Here is a 14,229-nt window from a genome sequence, read left to right on the forward strand (position 1 = left end):
TACATTTAGAGTAAATATATTTTGTGAACTAGCTGCAGGCTCTGCGAATGTAAACAAATCCCCCTCCTCTGAAACTGCATAGTGCACCTTTAAGGATGTTCTCAAATTTCCACTACACCTCATAAAAGCAAGCAGTCAAGCTACTTTGCCTTTTAATCAAACGTTACCACAGTTATTTGAACAAAATGATCAATGATGTAGTAGTCTCTCTCTGTATGGGACTGATTCAATTCACCAGCCCCACTATTAAAGTCTCCCATCCCGGATGCTAAGAATACAACTATCTTGAGCCAAACTCCATCTATTGGTGCCTTTGCTTTATTAAGAAAGTTAAGAAAGTAAACATTATTTTGCTGCTCCGACCTCGACTATGGTATTAATTCACGTGAATGACAATGAGGAAACCACACAAGATATTAAGTTTAACCAAATATTAATTTATTTAAACAAAGTTTAACGTAAGTTACTAAGTGGGTGTTTGTGATTAGTAATCATCTCCTGGAAGCCTGCAAATCAGGAGGTGCCAGGGGCTGTCACAAAAGGCATGAAGAAAAACATGTTTGACCTGATGCTTGTCCTCACGAGATTATCTCAAAAGTTTGAGTAATGTTATGGGTGGGGCATGAGCAATTAAAAGGTATAAAAAGGTTGAGGACTGAGAGAATGAGGCATAGGCGAAATGGCTCTCCAACAGCTACTGTGTGGTGTCACCGCGTTGATCCTTCTCTCAACCAGAGGTAAGAAAGACAGATTTTACAAATGTTGAGTGTTGGCTGAAATCAAGGGTAGAAGGAGGCTGCAGTGTTGCTGCTTCACTCAAAGCAAGACAGGGTGATTTTTTTTAAAAACATTGTAACATTTTGCCACACATTAAAAAAATTGAGATCTGACTTTAATCTTAGAATTCTGAATTTAAGTCATAATTCTGAGTTTAAAGTCAGAATTCTGAGAATAAAGTCAGAACTCAATTTTTAGGCAATATCTATCTAATTGAAATAGTAAATTTGCATTTCGAAAAACCCTTACTTTTCTTTTTGTTAATTCTTGTATGAAAAAAGACAAGTAAAATCCAAAAAAGTGCTTGAAAAAGCTTGCCTTAAGTTAATGGAAGGGAGCTTGGGCTGAGAACTGTTCAAATAATAATTAAAAGAAAGGCCTAAAGTAGCTCTTATCAAAGGGATGCGTTGAGTTATATTTTCTTCATGTGACATCTTGCCTGTCTCCATTTCCATATGAGTGCACCAACCACTCACCCTGCGATAGATCTTAAAAGTATTGGACGTCTTAGGCTAACTCTGGCTCACTCTGTCCCTGAAATAAACCAATAAATAAATGAATAATTACTAAAACATTTTGTAACGGTTTGCGGCATGAGAATGAAAGGCACAAGCAAAATAGAAAATTGTCAGCTGATCTTTGATTTTGCCTGCAAATATTTAATTTACTTAAAACAGCAAAATGACTGGTTTTACAATGTAATCAAGTGCACGCAAAAAGCTAATCAATCAAAGTATTTAGAGGGTCAGAGGGCTTGTAATTCAGTGGATGTCCGCACTGCACTGCTACAGTTGTTTCGTTTTTTTGAGTCTTCTTGTGTCAGTAACGGTGTCGGTCTGCACTTTATTCTTTAAATGGTTAATTGTGTTATGTTTAGAAGTGTTTGTAAACGTTCACACAACCATAACTAACATTGCTTACAGTAGGTGACATATCTTTAATGGTTTTGTGTGGCATTTTGGGGGTGAATTACAGTAGCCATTTCACTGCCAAACTCTTCACAAATGTTCCATCAACGCAAGTTCCCCCGTGCGATATTTTGCGAGGACACTGTTGCTGCTTCCTGGGCTTACAGTGATTTAGTGAACCTGCAACAAATTCTACAATAAAACTACATTAATTAGCTGTTAACGAACCATTTATACCTGCTTAAAGAATGTTAAATGAACATTAATTGAGCATTAACGAACTGCTATGCTTAATTAATGCTTAACTAAGCATAGTAAACTAAGCATAGCAAATGCTAAACCGTTGATAACTAAGCTTTTACAGTTAGTTGATAAGCATGAACTACACATTAATGAACCGTTAATAGCATTATCTAATCCTTGCATAAAAGTTAATTAATGTACCTTTTATTGCAAAGTCACTCAAAGTCTTTATGTGACACCTGTAACCCATCAGGAATGAGTCCCAGATGGAATGACCTTTTACATTGATCAATCTCATCATCGCCCACATGTTCCGCTAGCGCTTTTGTGAGACGAGGATTAAAATCTAAAATTTGGCTCCTCAGGTTTTTCTCTCCAAACAAAATCAAACATTCCCATCCTCTGTCTCTCTTGTTAGTCCAGTGTGTTCTCTATGCAAATGCAGGCCATTGTCTGTTTCGCCCTGTAAGGAATTTATCTCACATATTGTTATTTCTGTGTTCCATCTTTCAGGTAGTTGTCAAGCAACTGAATCCCTGAAGCCAAGTAAGTATCTGTGACTTTACATGTTTACTCTTCAACTTTTGTTTTCTTACGCCAGCTGTATAACTGCTCTTTGCCAGAAAAATTATATACTGTATATATTATTGGTGTGAATGTTGCAAGCATTCACACTATTGATATCCTAAAGTTTTCAAATTATTATTTTTATTCCGCCACTTTAAAGAACTTTAACAACTTCAACATACTTCAACCGTCATTCAAACATTTAAATATTCAGCTCTTCAAGGACATGTTGGGACCATTTCAACATTTTCAAAAAAAATCATAATTTCATATTCTTTCAATGTTTTATGAAAAATATTCAAATCCCTTCTACTCATTCATACTTATTCCCACAAACGTCCTTGTACCTTCTAAATGTTCAGCTATTTCAGTACATTAATTTGTAAGATTCAGAATTTTTTGGAACCTCTGCAAAATTCTGAGATAATTCAACTTTTATGAATTTTAATATTTCATGCAAAACTATGATTGTTCCTACTCATTCATACTTCATCGTAGAAACTCCATTCAATGTTTTTCCTGTTTGTCTTGCACAGGAGCACACTTTCATAATTCACTATTTTTTCATAAAATGTATAACTTCAGAGATTTTAAAGGTTTATTAAACAAAAAAATCTCTCAATGTTAATTAATAGGGAAAGGGTCCAAACGCGAAGAGAGAAACTTAATTCAAACAGATAAATATTCAGCCGACTTCCTTCTTCAATTGTTATCATTCAAAATGTTCAACAAATGTATAGTTTTCATATGAGCCAGCCTTGTTTGAAGCGACGCAAAATCAAATTTATACAGTGAGTGGATGGAGCTACATTCCATGATCGGATGTCAAATGAACTCCATTTGCAACTTGCTGGCCAAACCACATTTTTTACAATACAGACCCAAACCTCGCACTGAATCTTAATCGGAATCTCCTGGTTCTCACGGTATCTTCATTTTGTCTGTCAGACAAATGGTTTGCGAGCAAGAGACATTAGTTCGGATGGTGCGTTTCACTGAGCTCTGGAAGGGATATCAGGTATATCCCATTGAGTCTTCGGACTCAATGGGATTAACCTGTATAAATAAAGGTTAAAAAAAAAAAAAAAAAGGGGAAACATCAGTAACTGCATGTTCACCAGCTGTGATCACTTGAGGCTGATTAGCTCTCAGTCACCAGGTGACACCTGCACCTGTCTTTGACTCAACGATGACATCATAGGCTAATGTAGGTCAAACTCCAATCCCTTAGGCTCCATTGAGAATACATAGACCAAGTTCAAGTGAAATTTGTATAAGTCGAGAGTTTGAGAATGCTCTTCCTCAAATAACTTTTAAACTGTTCAACTTTTTCAGGAGTTTGAAATTACCTCCTCTGGAATATACTCTAGGACCCCGAAAATAAGAAAAAATATGAAAACATGTGGATTTTATTTTCCTAAAATGACTCCACAGCCGCATTCAAAGCGGATGGGAAAAATTCAAAATGTGTTAACTCAGTCATTTTTCATCCGATAAACTTCATTCACATTCTACATGTTCAGCTCCTTCGGGACATTACATGGGAGTATCCTGATTGAGCTGAACACAGGGTCGGGGGTTCGAATCCCCATTCTAACACAACATTTTAGACTTCACCAGATTTTTTTTGCACAGATGTTGATTATGACTCAGAGATGACATGACAAGAGTTTAGAGGTCAAAGGTCAAATTTCAAGGTCACTGTGACATTGCCTTTTGAGACTGCATTATCTCATGAACGCTTCCACAGTTTTTCTTCAAATTGACTCAAAGATGAACTGATTACATTTTGGAGGTCATAGTTCAAGGTCATACTTCATTAACCCTTGGGTATCCTTAACTTTTACTACGCCTTGGTTACCTTAGAGGACAAAAACGTCCTCTCCCTATAAACTGCCATAAAAACATTATACATTAATATTTTTTTCTACTTTTTTTTTTACAAACCTTTTATCTCACTTGACCTCTTCACATACATATCAAATATTCATTCATTTGTAATTGCTTTTAACCCTTTACATGCAAGTTTATGTGATGACGTGAGCCATTTTTATTTAAAAAAAACACAATAATTGAAAAATTTCTCATATAATAGATGCAAAGTGGATTTTTTTAAGTGGGATAATTAGACTCTAGGATATGTTAATGATTTGCAATAAAACTGCTTTTGATATATGTTTAGTATTTGTGCAGTCACAGATGCAAATAAATACTCCCTCTCATGACCTTAGAGGACAAAAACGTCCTCTCCCTATAAACTGCCATAAAAACATTATACATTAATATTTTTTTCTACTTTTTTTTTACAAACCTTTTATCCCACTTGACCTCTTCACATACATATCAAATATTCATTCATTTGTAATTGCTTTTAACCCTTTACATGCAAGTTTATGTGATGACGTGAGCCATTTTTATTTAAAAAAACACAATAATTGTAAAATTTCTCATATAATAGATGCAAAGTGGATTTTTTTGAGTGGGATAATTAGACTCTAGGATATGTTAATGATTTGCAATAAAACTGCTTTTGATATATGTTTAGTATTTGTGCAGTCACAGATGCAAATAAATACTCCCTCTCATGACCTTAGAGGACAAAAACGTCCTCTCCCTATAAACTGCCATAAAAACATTATACATTAATATTTTTTTCTACTTTTTTTTTTAAAACCTTTTATCCCACTTGAAGTCTTCACATACATATCAAATATTCATTCATTTGCAATTGCTTTTAACCCTTTACATGCATGCTTATGTGATGACGTGAGCCATTTTTATTAAAAAAAAACACAATAATTGAAAAATTTCTCATATAATAGATGCAAAGTGGATTTTTTTGAGTGGGATAATTAGACTCTAGGATATGTTAATGATTTGCAATAAAACTGCTTTTGATATATGTTTAGTATTTGTGCAGTCACAGATGCAAATAAATACTCACACTCATCCTCTCCCTATAAACTGCCCTAAAAACATTATACAGTAATATTTTGTTCTACTTTTTTTTTTAAAACCTTTTATCCCACTTGACCTCTTTACATAAATATCAAATATTCATTCATTGTTAGTTGCTTTTGACCTTTTAATTCCAGTTTCTTTGATGATGTCAACAAAGTAACAAAGTAAACCTGCAGCCACCTGAAAACCCACAAATTGCACATTACAGCTGCACACATATGCATGCGCACAAAGACACACACACATACACACACAGTAATTTCACAACACACACACAGACACAACCCTAAGGTATCCATATGGATCCACACTTTCCATTAATTTCTCATATTTCTTATGTTTAGGCCTGCAACTCTAAAAAATTACAAAATAGTACAAAAATGGTTTTAGGGAGCATATTTGATCCTCAAAAAAAACTGGAGAAAATAAATGATTGAGCTAGATAAGGCTAAAAAAGCAATTTTGGTGTCTTAAGTGTTGGATTATTGCCTAATATCATCAAATTTACATGTGTTTGTCATCATGGCTATGGTTTGAAAAAATAAAGTTTAAATTGGGCCATTTTTTCCATACACGTTTGAGTTTGTAAAGTTTGGCTGTGTGTACACAAACACACACACTATATTTTCTCAATACACACATATGCACCTCACACTAGCATCCCTACCAACACACTCACACCATTTAGGTTGATTTTTTTTTTCTATTGCACTGTGGGGGGCAGGACCGAAAACCTGGAAAATGCTTGTAATTCAACCCTATGCCAAATAAAGGGAAATGGCTCAAAATTTTGATGGTGTTGAAAATGATCAATTTTGATGCTTTGTGTCCAGGATGAAAGCATAAAATCATTGAAAAAAATATTTTATGCTGTAATGACAGCAGGATCAAATTGGTGAAAAAAGGCCATTTTGAATGGGAGTCAATAGGGGACAAAAACGTCCTTAGGGAGCTGAGAGGAACAAAAAAGTGTACAGCCTTTATAATAGATGGTACAAAGTTGCTGAGTAGAAATAAACAAAATATTTGAAAAAAAAAAATCCCTGGCCAAAAATATTTCAGCTAACATAAGCACAGCCAAAGTTATACACAAAAAAGAGCGTAAAAAAAGTGCGAAAGGACAAAAACGTCCCCAAGAGCACCAAAGGGTTAATCAATTCAGCTAGAAAGTCCATTCAAACTTCCAAATATTCCACATTTTTCAAACATTCTATTATTCAACCATTCTGTTCATTCAGATATATTCATCCTTCGTTCTTCATCAACATTCAGCAGTGAAGCTTCAGCATTCACACTGCAATTTCTTCATGGAATTGCATTTGTAGTTATCATTATATAAAGCGCTTTTCCAGCTGCTAAAGACGCTTGTATACGGTATATAACACAAAATGGAAAAGTTATAATATGCATTTCCATTCTAGTAATTGAAACTGAACTGAAATGGAGAAGACGTTTCCCTAAACTTAAAGGTTCAGTCAGCGATTCTGAAAACAGGCTTCTTGTTCAAATCACATTTTGTCAGGGGGCGCTCGTCTTATAGTGGTTAGAGCGTCCCCTTCTTTGCCAAGTGGTGTTAGTAGCATATACTTCCTTGCATGAGTAGCGGCCTCTATACAGTCTATGGTAGCAGCACTAAAAAATAAGTTTGAAATATGAATGTTTACATCTCTTATCATCCACCAGAATGTGGCATGGCTGTTGGTAACACCAGGATTGTAGGAGGTCAAGACTCCTCTCCAGGAAGTTGGCCCTGGCAGGTGGACATACACAGAGATGGCGAGCACTACTGTGGAGGGTCCCTGATCAACGACCAATGGGTGCTGACAGTTGCTCAAGGCGTAGTAAAGTAAGGGCCAATGTTTTATTTTGTTAAATTCTGTAGCAAGGCAAGGCAAGATTATTTATATAGCACAATTCAGACACAAGGCCACTCAAAGTGCTTTACAGGGGCAAGATTAGAATACATAAAACACATTATAAAACATTTAAAAGCAAATAAAAGAAGCAAATAAAATAAAAATTGCAGGTTAAATGGAAACAAAAAAGTCTTCAGACTCGATTCAAAAGAACTGAGAGTTGCAGCAGACCTCAAGTTTTCTGGGAGTTTGTTCCAGATTTTTGGTGCATAATAACTAAAAGCTGCTTCTCCTTGTTTAGTCCTAACTCTAGGGACTGTAAGTATACCTGTCCCAGACGACCTAAGGGCTCTGGACGGTTCATAACGTATCAGCATATCAGTAATGTATTTTGGCCCTAAACCATTTAGTGCTTTATAAACCAACATCAGTATTTTGAAATAAATTCTTTGAGTGACAGGAAGCCAGTGTAAAGACCTCAGAACTGGGGTAATGTGATCCACTTTTTTGGTCCTAGTGAGGACTCGAGCAGCAGCGTTCTGAATTAGCTGAAGCTGTCTGATAGATTTTTTTGGAAGGCCAGCAAGGACACTGTTACAGTAGTCAAGTCTACTAAAGATAAATGCATGGATAAGTTTTTCTAAATCTTGCTGAGACATAAGCCCTTTAATTCTTGATATTTTTTTAGGTGGTAGTAGGCTGATTTATTAATTGATTTAATGTGTTTCTTGAAATTCAAGTCAGAGTCTACGACACCAAGATTTCTGGAAACACTAAGCGTAAATTATTAACGCTTGAATAATTTGTAAAAATGCAACAGGTACTCTGTATCTAAACAAAACTAACAATTTCACTTCTGTGTCTTCAAAAAAGTGCCAAAGCAGAGAACCTAGAGGTGTCTCTGGGCCGCCACAGCCATACCGGTCCAAACCCCGGTGACATTTATCGGGGAGTTGAGAGAGTTGAATGCCATCCTGATTACGATGACGAGACCTTTGACAATGACATATGTCTCCTGGAGCTTTCGTCCCCTGTGGAATTCAATGACTACATACAGCCAGTCTGCCTAGCCTCCGCGGAGAGCACATTCCACACCGGGACTAAAAGCTGGGTCACTGGTTGGGGGATCAATGAAAACGGTAAGATTGCAAAATGTACATTTGTACGTTTGACATCTACGTTCTAACATATCCATGGGTCCACGGTGTGCCTAGAGACTGCCAAAATATTTAAAAAAATAACAATCTCTCCTATTCTCACTCTCCCCCTTTCTGAATAGGTGAATGTGTACAAAACACAAGCGCTTTGGGTCTATGAAAAAAACAGGGAAAGCACTAGATAATTGGAGTGCATTTACCATTTCTTAAAAATATTCAGAAAATCTTTTTTTTTTTTTTTTTAATCTCCCATAGGTTCTTCTCCCGACATCCTTCAGGAAGTGAGGATTCCAATTGTGGGAAACAAAGAGTGCGGATGCACCTATCCTGACCTCACAGAAAACATGATCTGTGCTGGGGCCAAAGGGAGGGATGCATGTCAGGTAACCACCACTTTTTTGTTATGTAATTCCTTGTTGTGTAGCAAGGGAGAAATGTACTAGAAAGCAGAAGAATGTTGACCTGGGAATTAGTACCTGGGTTAGAGGGCAGATTTTATAGCCGGTAGATTGATTGCCAAAGACGCCTGGATTTACAACAGTACTTAAAATCCAAATTCACATTCCAGAAATGTGCTAAATTTACCAATGAGCCAAACGTTTACTAGATCGTTTTCCTGAAACCATCTTACATTTTGGGATCCAATTATAAATGTAGTTTTGGTGCTCAAAATATTTATGCCAGGACCTTGCCAGGAAGTTACCAATCAGTGTTATATACCTTATGCTTAAACAGCGTATCCTATCCTATATACGAACGCCTATCACTTGTTTGTTCACAGGGAGACGCAGGGGGCCCACTGGTGTCCAAATATTCCGGTGTTTGGATCCAAAGTGGAGTTGTGAGTTTTGGAACCGGCTGCGGCGAGAATCCTGGAGGTTACGCTCGTGTGTCCCAGTACGAGGAATGGATTTCCATCATCACCGGCAACAGCAACCTTCCAGGATTCGTCACCTTCGATTCCCCAGGAGTTGACCCCGACTCAAACTTTACCTGTCCCACCTGAGCCCACTGACCAGAGCCGGGCCGAGGCATAAGCGAACTAAGCGGTCGCTTAGGGCCCCCGACCGCCAGGGGGGCCCCCTGAAATTTTTTATTTTTTTTTTCTTTTTAGTTTGTGTTTGATATCAACATCATATTATGCAAATGTAAGTTATCATACAAAAAAGGAATAAAATGTTTTGGTCTAGATAATTAATAGCCTAAAAATGTTATCAGTTCATCTGGGAGGTAATATGAAATTATCTGATCATGTCACGTTCACATCCATGCACAGTGTGTATTGAGTTTATTTAAAAACAATTGGAAATGGGGCTGCCCTCAGTTGCCCATGCACTGTGTATAGCCTATTTCAGCCTCGTCTGTGGAAATAAAGATACAGTAGCTGGACAACAGAGTTCTTCTGCTTCGTTCCTCTCACTGCATTTAAAGGCATTCATTATATTACAGAGAAATATGTCCCGTAAAAGAAAAAGAGCACCAAGCCCAACCCAGAGGACCCTCCATAATATTTTATATTATATTAATATTTTTATGGAAAATCCATGTGTCCTTCTTCAATAGCTTCTAATTCATGTGACCCAGTGTCTCAAAATCATTTTTTTCACACAAAATGTCTCAGATTCAGCCTCTTAATTTTCCTCTCAAAGTGCACCAGATTCATGCATTTCACTTTAAAAAGGTTAAAAAAATCTCCCGGGGGGGCATACCACCGGACCCCCCTAGGAGGGTCTGAATCTCGGCTGTCTAATATTTTCACACAGCTGCACAGTGGAGGCACTAGCGGAAAACACTGGGTTTGTGAATGATATTTAGCAAAGATCTATAGTTTCAGCAGTGGTAACATTGGAGAGGGCACCCCTAATCATATTTTGCTTAGGGCCCCATGAAGGCTTGGGCCGGCTCTGCCACTGACCCTGCCTACACTTAACCCCCTACCAAAACCACGCCCCCTACCGAATACCCACCCCATAACGAATTCCCCCCTCAAACTACCGAGGGCGGTAAAGGCGGCGGCAGCATCTTCGACAGTGGCGGTGTGAAAATAAAGTGTCAATCTATCTATCTATATTAGCCTTTAAAGGGGACATATTACTCACATTTTCGGGTACAAATGTTTTAGTTTTTTGGCATCTACTAGAAGTGGTTTTCATAGTTAATTAGCACCTGCATGTTACCACAGTTATTTGAACAAAATGATCAATGATGTAGTAGTCTCTCTCTGTATGGGACTGATTCAATTCTCCAGCCCCGATATTAAAGTCTCCCATCCCGGATGCTAAGAATACAACTATCTTGACTTGGGGTAGGATCATTTTTCGAAGTTCACCTGCATCAAAATGTACATTGATGCAGACAGACAGACAGACAGACAGTTTGGTTTACAAACAAATTCTTGTGATACGCTTGGTTTACAAGTTCGTCAAAATAAGTTAATTTTGATTTGATGATGATAGAATTAGTCAACACTAAGAATTACATTTAGAGTACATTTTGTGAACCAACTGCAGGCTCTGCGAATGTAAACAAATCCCCCTCCTCTAAAACTGCATAGTGCACCTTTAAGGATGTTCTCAAATTTCCACTACACCTCATAAAAGCAAGCAGTCAAGCTACTTTGCCTTTTAATCAAACGTTACCACGGTTATTTGAACAAAATGATCAATGATGTACTAGTCTCTCTCTGTATGGGACTGATTCAATTCACCAGCCCCACTATTAAAGTCTCCCATCCCGGATGCTAAGAATACAACTATCTTGAGCCAAACTCCATCTATTGGTGCCTTTGCTTTATTAAGAAAGTAAACATTATTTTGCTGCGCCGACCTCGACTATGGTATTAATTCACGTGAATGACAATTAGGGAACCAAACAAGATATTAAGTTTAACCAAATATTAATTTATTTAAACAAAGTTTAACGTAAGTTACTAAGTGGTGCGTGAATGTCATTGTCAGTAATCAGTAATGGGTGAAAAATAATTTCCCTTTGGGGCAGGGCTGTACGCTTATTTTTTTAGGTGGTAGCACTGGTGCTAGCAAGCAAAAAAAATCAGTAGCACAAAAATAAATTCAGTAGCACACAAAGTATGATCGAAAACTTGCATAACCTTAACCCATGCATTTCGCTCTAATTACCTTTTAACCTGTCATCTTGGTCTCATTTGAAATTCTCAATTAATATCATATCCTAGTGTGTGCAGTAATAATTGTAGAAAAATTAATAGGGGTGCACTGATTGCAATTTAGACAAAAAAATCTAACCTGCCAATTGTAATTTTTTGCTGATTCAGAATTATTTCTCCCCATAAAATTAATATCTATATATTTTCTGTATATATACATATCATTATTATATTCATAATATTTTTTTTTTGTTAAATGTCCTTCTGTTAATTAAAACCAAACTTTAAAACATTAAACATAGCCTATTAAATAAATAAGTAGGCCTATGCATATTGGTAACATTTGGAATAAGTTAAATAGGTTGTTGTGAATGTGTTGGGAGTAGTTCTTCAGTGGCTTATCAGTTATTTCAAACTGTGTTTAAAAAGACTACTGTTGACTGCTCTCTGCAGCTGAAGCAGTTGATTTTCAAGCTAGTGCACTGCAGGGCTGTGAAGCGCTAACTTCTTGTTCTTACCGGCTTAAAAATAAAAGTCAACTCACGTTTGGCTAGTAACAGGCTTTTAATGTGAAGGCGCACAGGAAATGTTCTGTTTGCACACGCGCTAACTTAACTGTGTGCCGTCGCCGCACAAGCACAGGTCCCGAGCACACATCTTTCACCAGCCAAAGTGGAGGGTGGACTCAATAAATTACTTGCCTAAGACTACATTTACCCGAATTTGGAGAGTGTTAATGTAGAGCCCTCTAAACAGTGTTGTGCAGCACTCCTCTGTGTCTCAGACGGACAGCATCTGCTCATTAGCAAGCTGTCGCACTCGTGCGAGTGGAATGGTATTCATCATCGCACGTGATCAATTTCAGTAGCAAATGCGATCAAAACTGTCGCACTGTACAGCCCTGCTTTGGGGAGACTAACTTCTAAAGGCTTTGACATAAGTCTTCAGGATGACACGGCCAGCCAGGTCCGACCAGTTTTTCAGAAACCTGGCCAATTGACCAACCAGACGGGTCCTACCACAATGAAGCTGACGAGCAGCATCATCCTGTTTTAATTATTGCCGTAACCACCAAGGTCCTGCTTTCTGTATTGTTTCTAAAAATAAAAAATAAAAATAGACCTAAAAAAGTTCTTAATGCAAAGAAAGACACAAGGCACAAAGAAGTCGGAAATAATTGAAGGAACAGATTTGAGTTCAAAGATTAAAAACTTTTTTTGTAATGATTTCAGTGCTTTTTGCAGTGATGAGAGCAGAATGAACTAAGCCTAAATGTTGCAACCAAACATAGGCCAACTTTATAGTTTTGAGGGTAGGTTGGTTTGGTTATTCATGTAGAGAACCGCCTTTTTTAATTTCTGTGAAGAATTTGTTGTTATTTATTTCATTTAAGTTATTAATTTAAGAGGCGGGTGGATAATAACGGATCATAGACAAACACACACGGCATCGATTAGGTGTGAACAGGCGTAGAACTCAGACAAAATGTCAATTAAACTGACATGGATTTACAATATTCTTGCACTATTAATTCTCATTTGACGGTTTTCTATGTTACTTGAAAAAAAATGAATTGCGAAATAATGGACCGACAAGAAAATGCTCATTACTCTTTTCCCCTTCACAAACATTTCAACCTCAACCAAGCACAACATTTAAAAAATGTTTTAAAGGTGCACTATGTAACTTTGGATCTGTCAGAGAAGTGAATATTTTCTAAGGTATATTCTCATAACTGAATAAACAAACTTTTCCTCACAGTAAAACTGTGATCCCTGGAACACTGGTTGAAGTTAGAAAGCTTCCTGAAAAAGTTACTGTTTCACTGTTGTTGTTTACAGCAGCAGGGACCACAGTTTGGTTTACAAACAAATTCTTGTGATACGCTTGGTTTACAAGTTCGTCAAAATAAATTAATTTTGATTTGATGATGATAGAATTAGTCAACACTAAGAATTACATTTAGAGTAAATATATTTTGTGAACTAACTGCAGGCTCTGCGAATGTAAACAAATCCCCCTCCTCTGAAACTGCATAGTGCACCTTTAAGGATGTTCTCAAATTTCCACTACACCTCATTAAAGCAAGCAGTCAAGCTACTTTGCCTTTTAATCAAACATTACCACAGTTATTTGAACAAAATGATCAATGATGTAGTAGTCTCTCTCTGTATGGGACTGATTCAATTCACCAGCCCCACTATTAAAGTCTCCCATCCCGGATGCTAAGAATACAACCATCTTGAGCCAAACTCCATCTATTGGTGCCTTTGCTTTATTAAGAAAGTTAAGAAAGTAAAAATTATTTTGCTGCTCCGACCTCGACTATGGTATTAATTCACGTGAATGACAATGAGGAAACCACACAAGATATTAAGTTTAACCAAATATTAATTTATTTAAACAAAGTTTAACGTAAGTTACTAAGTGGGTGTTTGTGATTAGTAATCATCTCCTGGAAGCCTGCAAATCAGGAGGTGCCAGGGGCTGTCACAAAAGGCATGAAGAAAAACATGTTTGACCTGATGCTTGTCCTCACGAGATTATATCAAAAGTTTGAGTAATGTTGTGGGTGGGGCATGAGCAATTAAAAGGTATAAAAAGGTTGAGGACTGAGTGAATGAGGCATAGGCGAA

The 14,229-nt window shown here is 37.0% G+C and overlaps 1 protein-coding gene across 1 annotated transcript; it reads left to right on the forward strand.

The window, feature by feature from the left end:
* Positions 1–679: 679 nt before the first annotated feature.
* Positions 680–9,475, forward strand: LOC307268985 (tryptase-like; the record flags this gene model as incomplete). The annotated part of the gene is made up of 6 exons (XM_080051806.1): positions 680–737; positions 2,442–2,474; positions 7,140–7,302; positions 8,186–8,451; positions 8,725–8,852; positions 9,251–9,475. 6 exons carry the CDS (start codon positions 680–682, stop codon positions 9,473–9,475), a joined length of 873 nt encoding a protein of 290 aa, XP_079907932.1.
* Between the last annotated feature and the right edge of the window lie 4,754 nt (positions 9,476–14,229).

Source organism: Ammodytes marinus (assembly GCF_949987685.1).
Source record: "Ammodytes marinus genome assembly, chromosome: 23".
NCBI classification, from domain to species: Eukaryota; Metazoa; Chordata; class Actinopteri; order Uranoscopiformes; family Ammodytidae; genus Ammodytes; species Ammodytes marinus.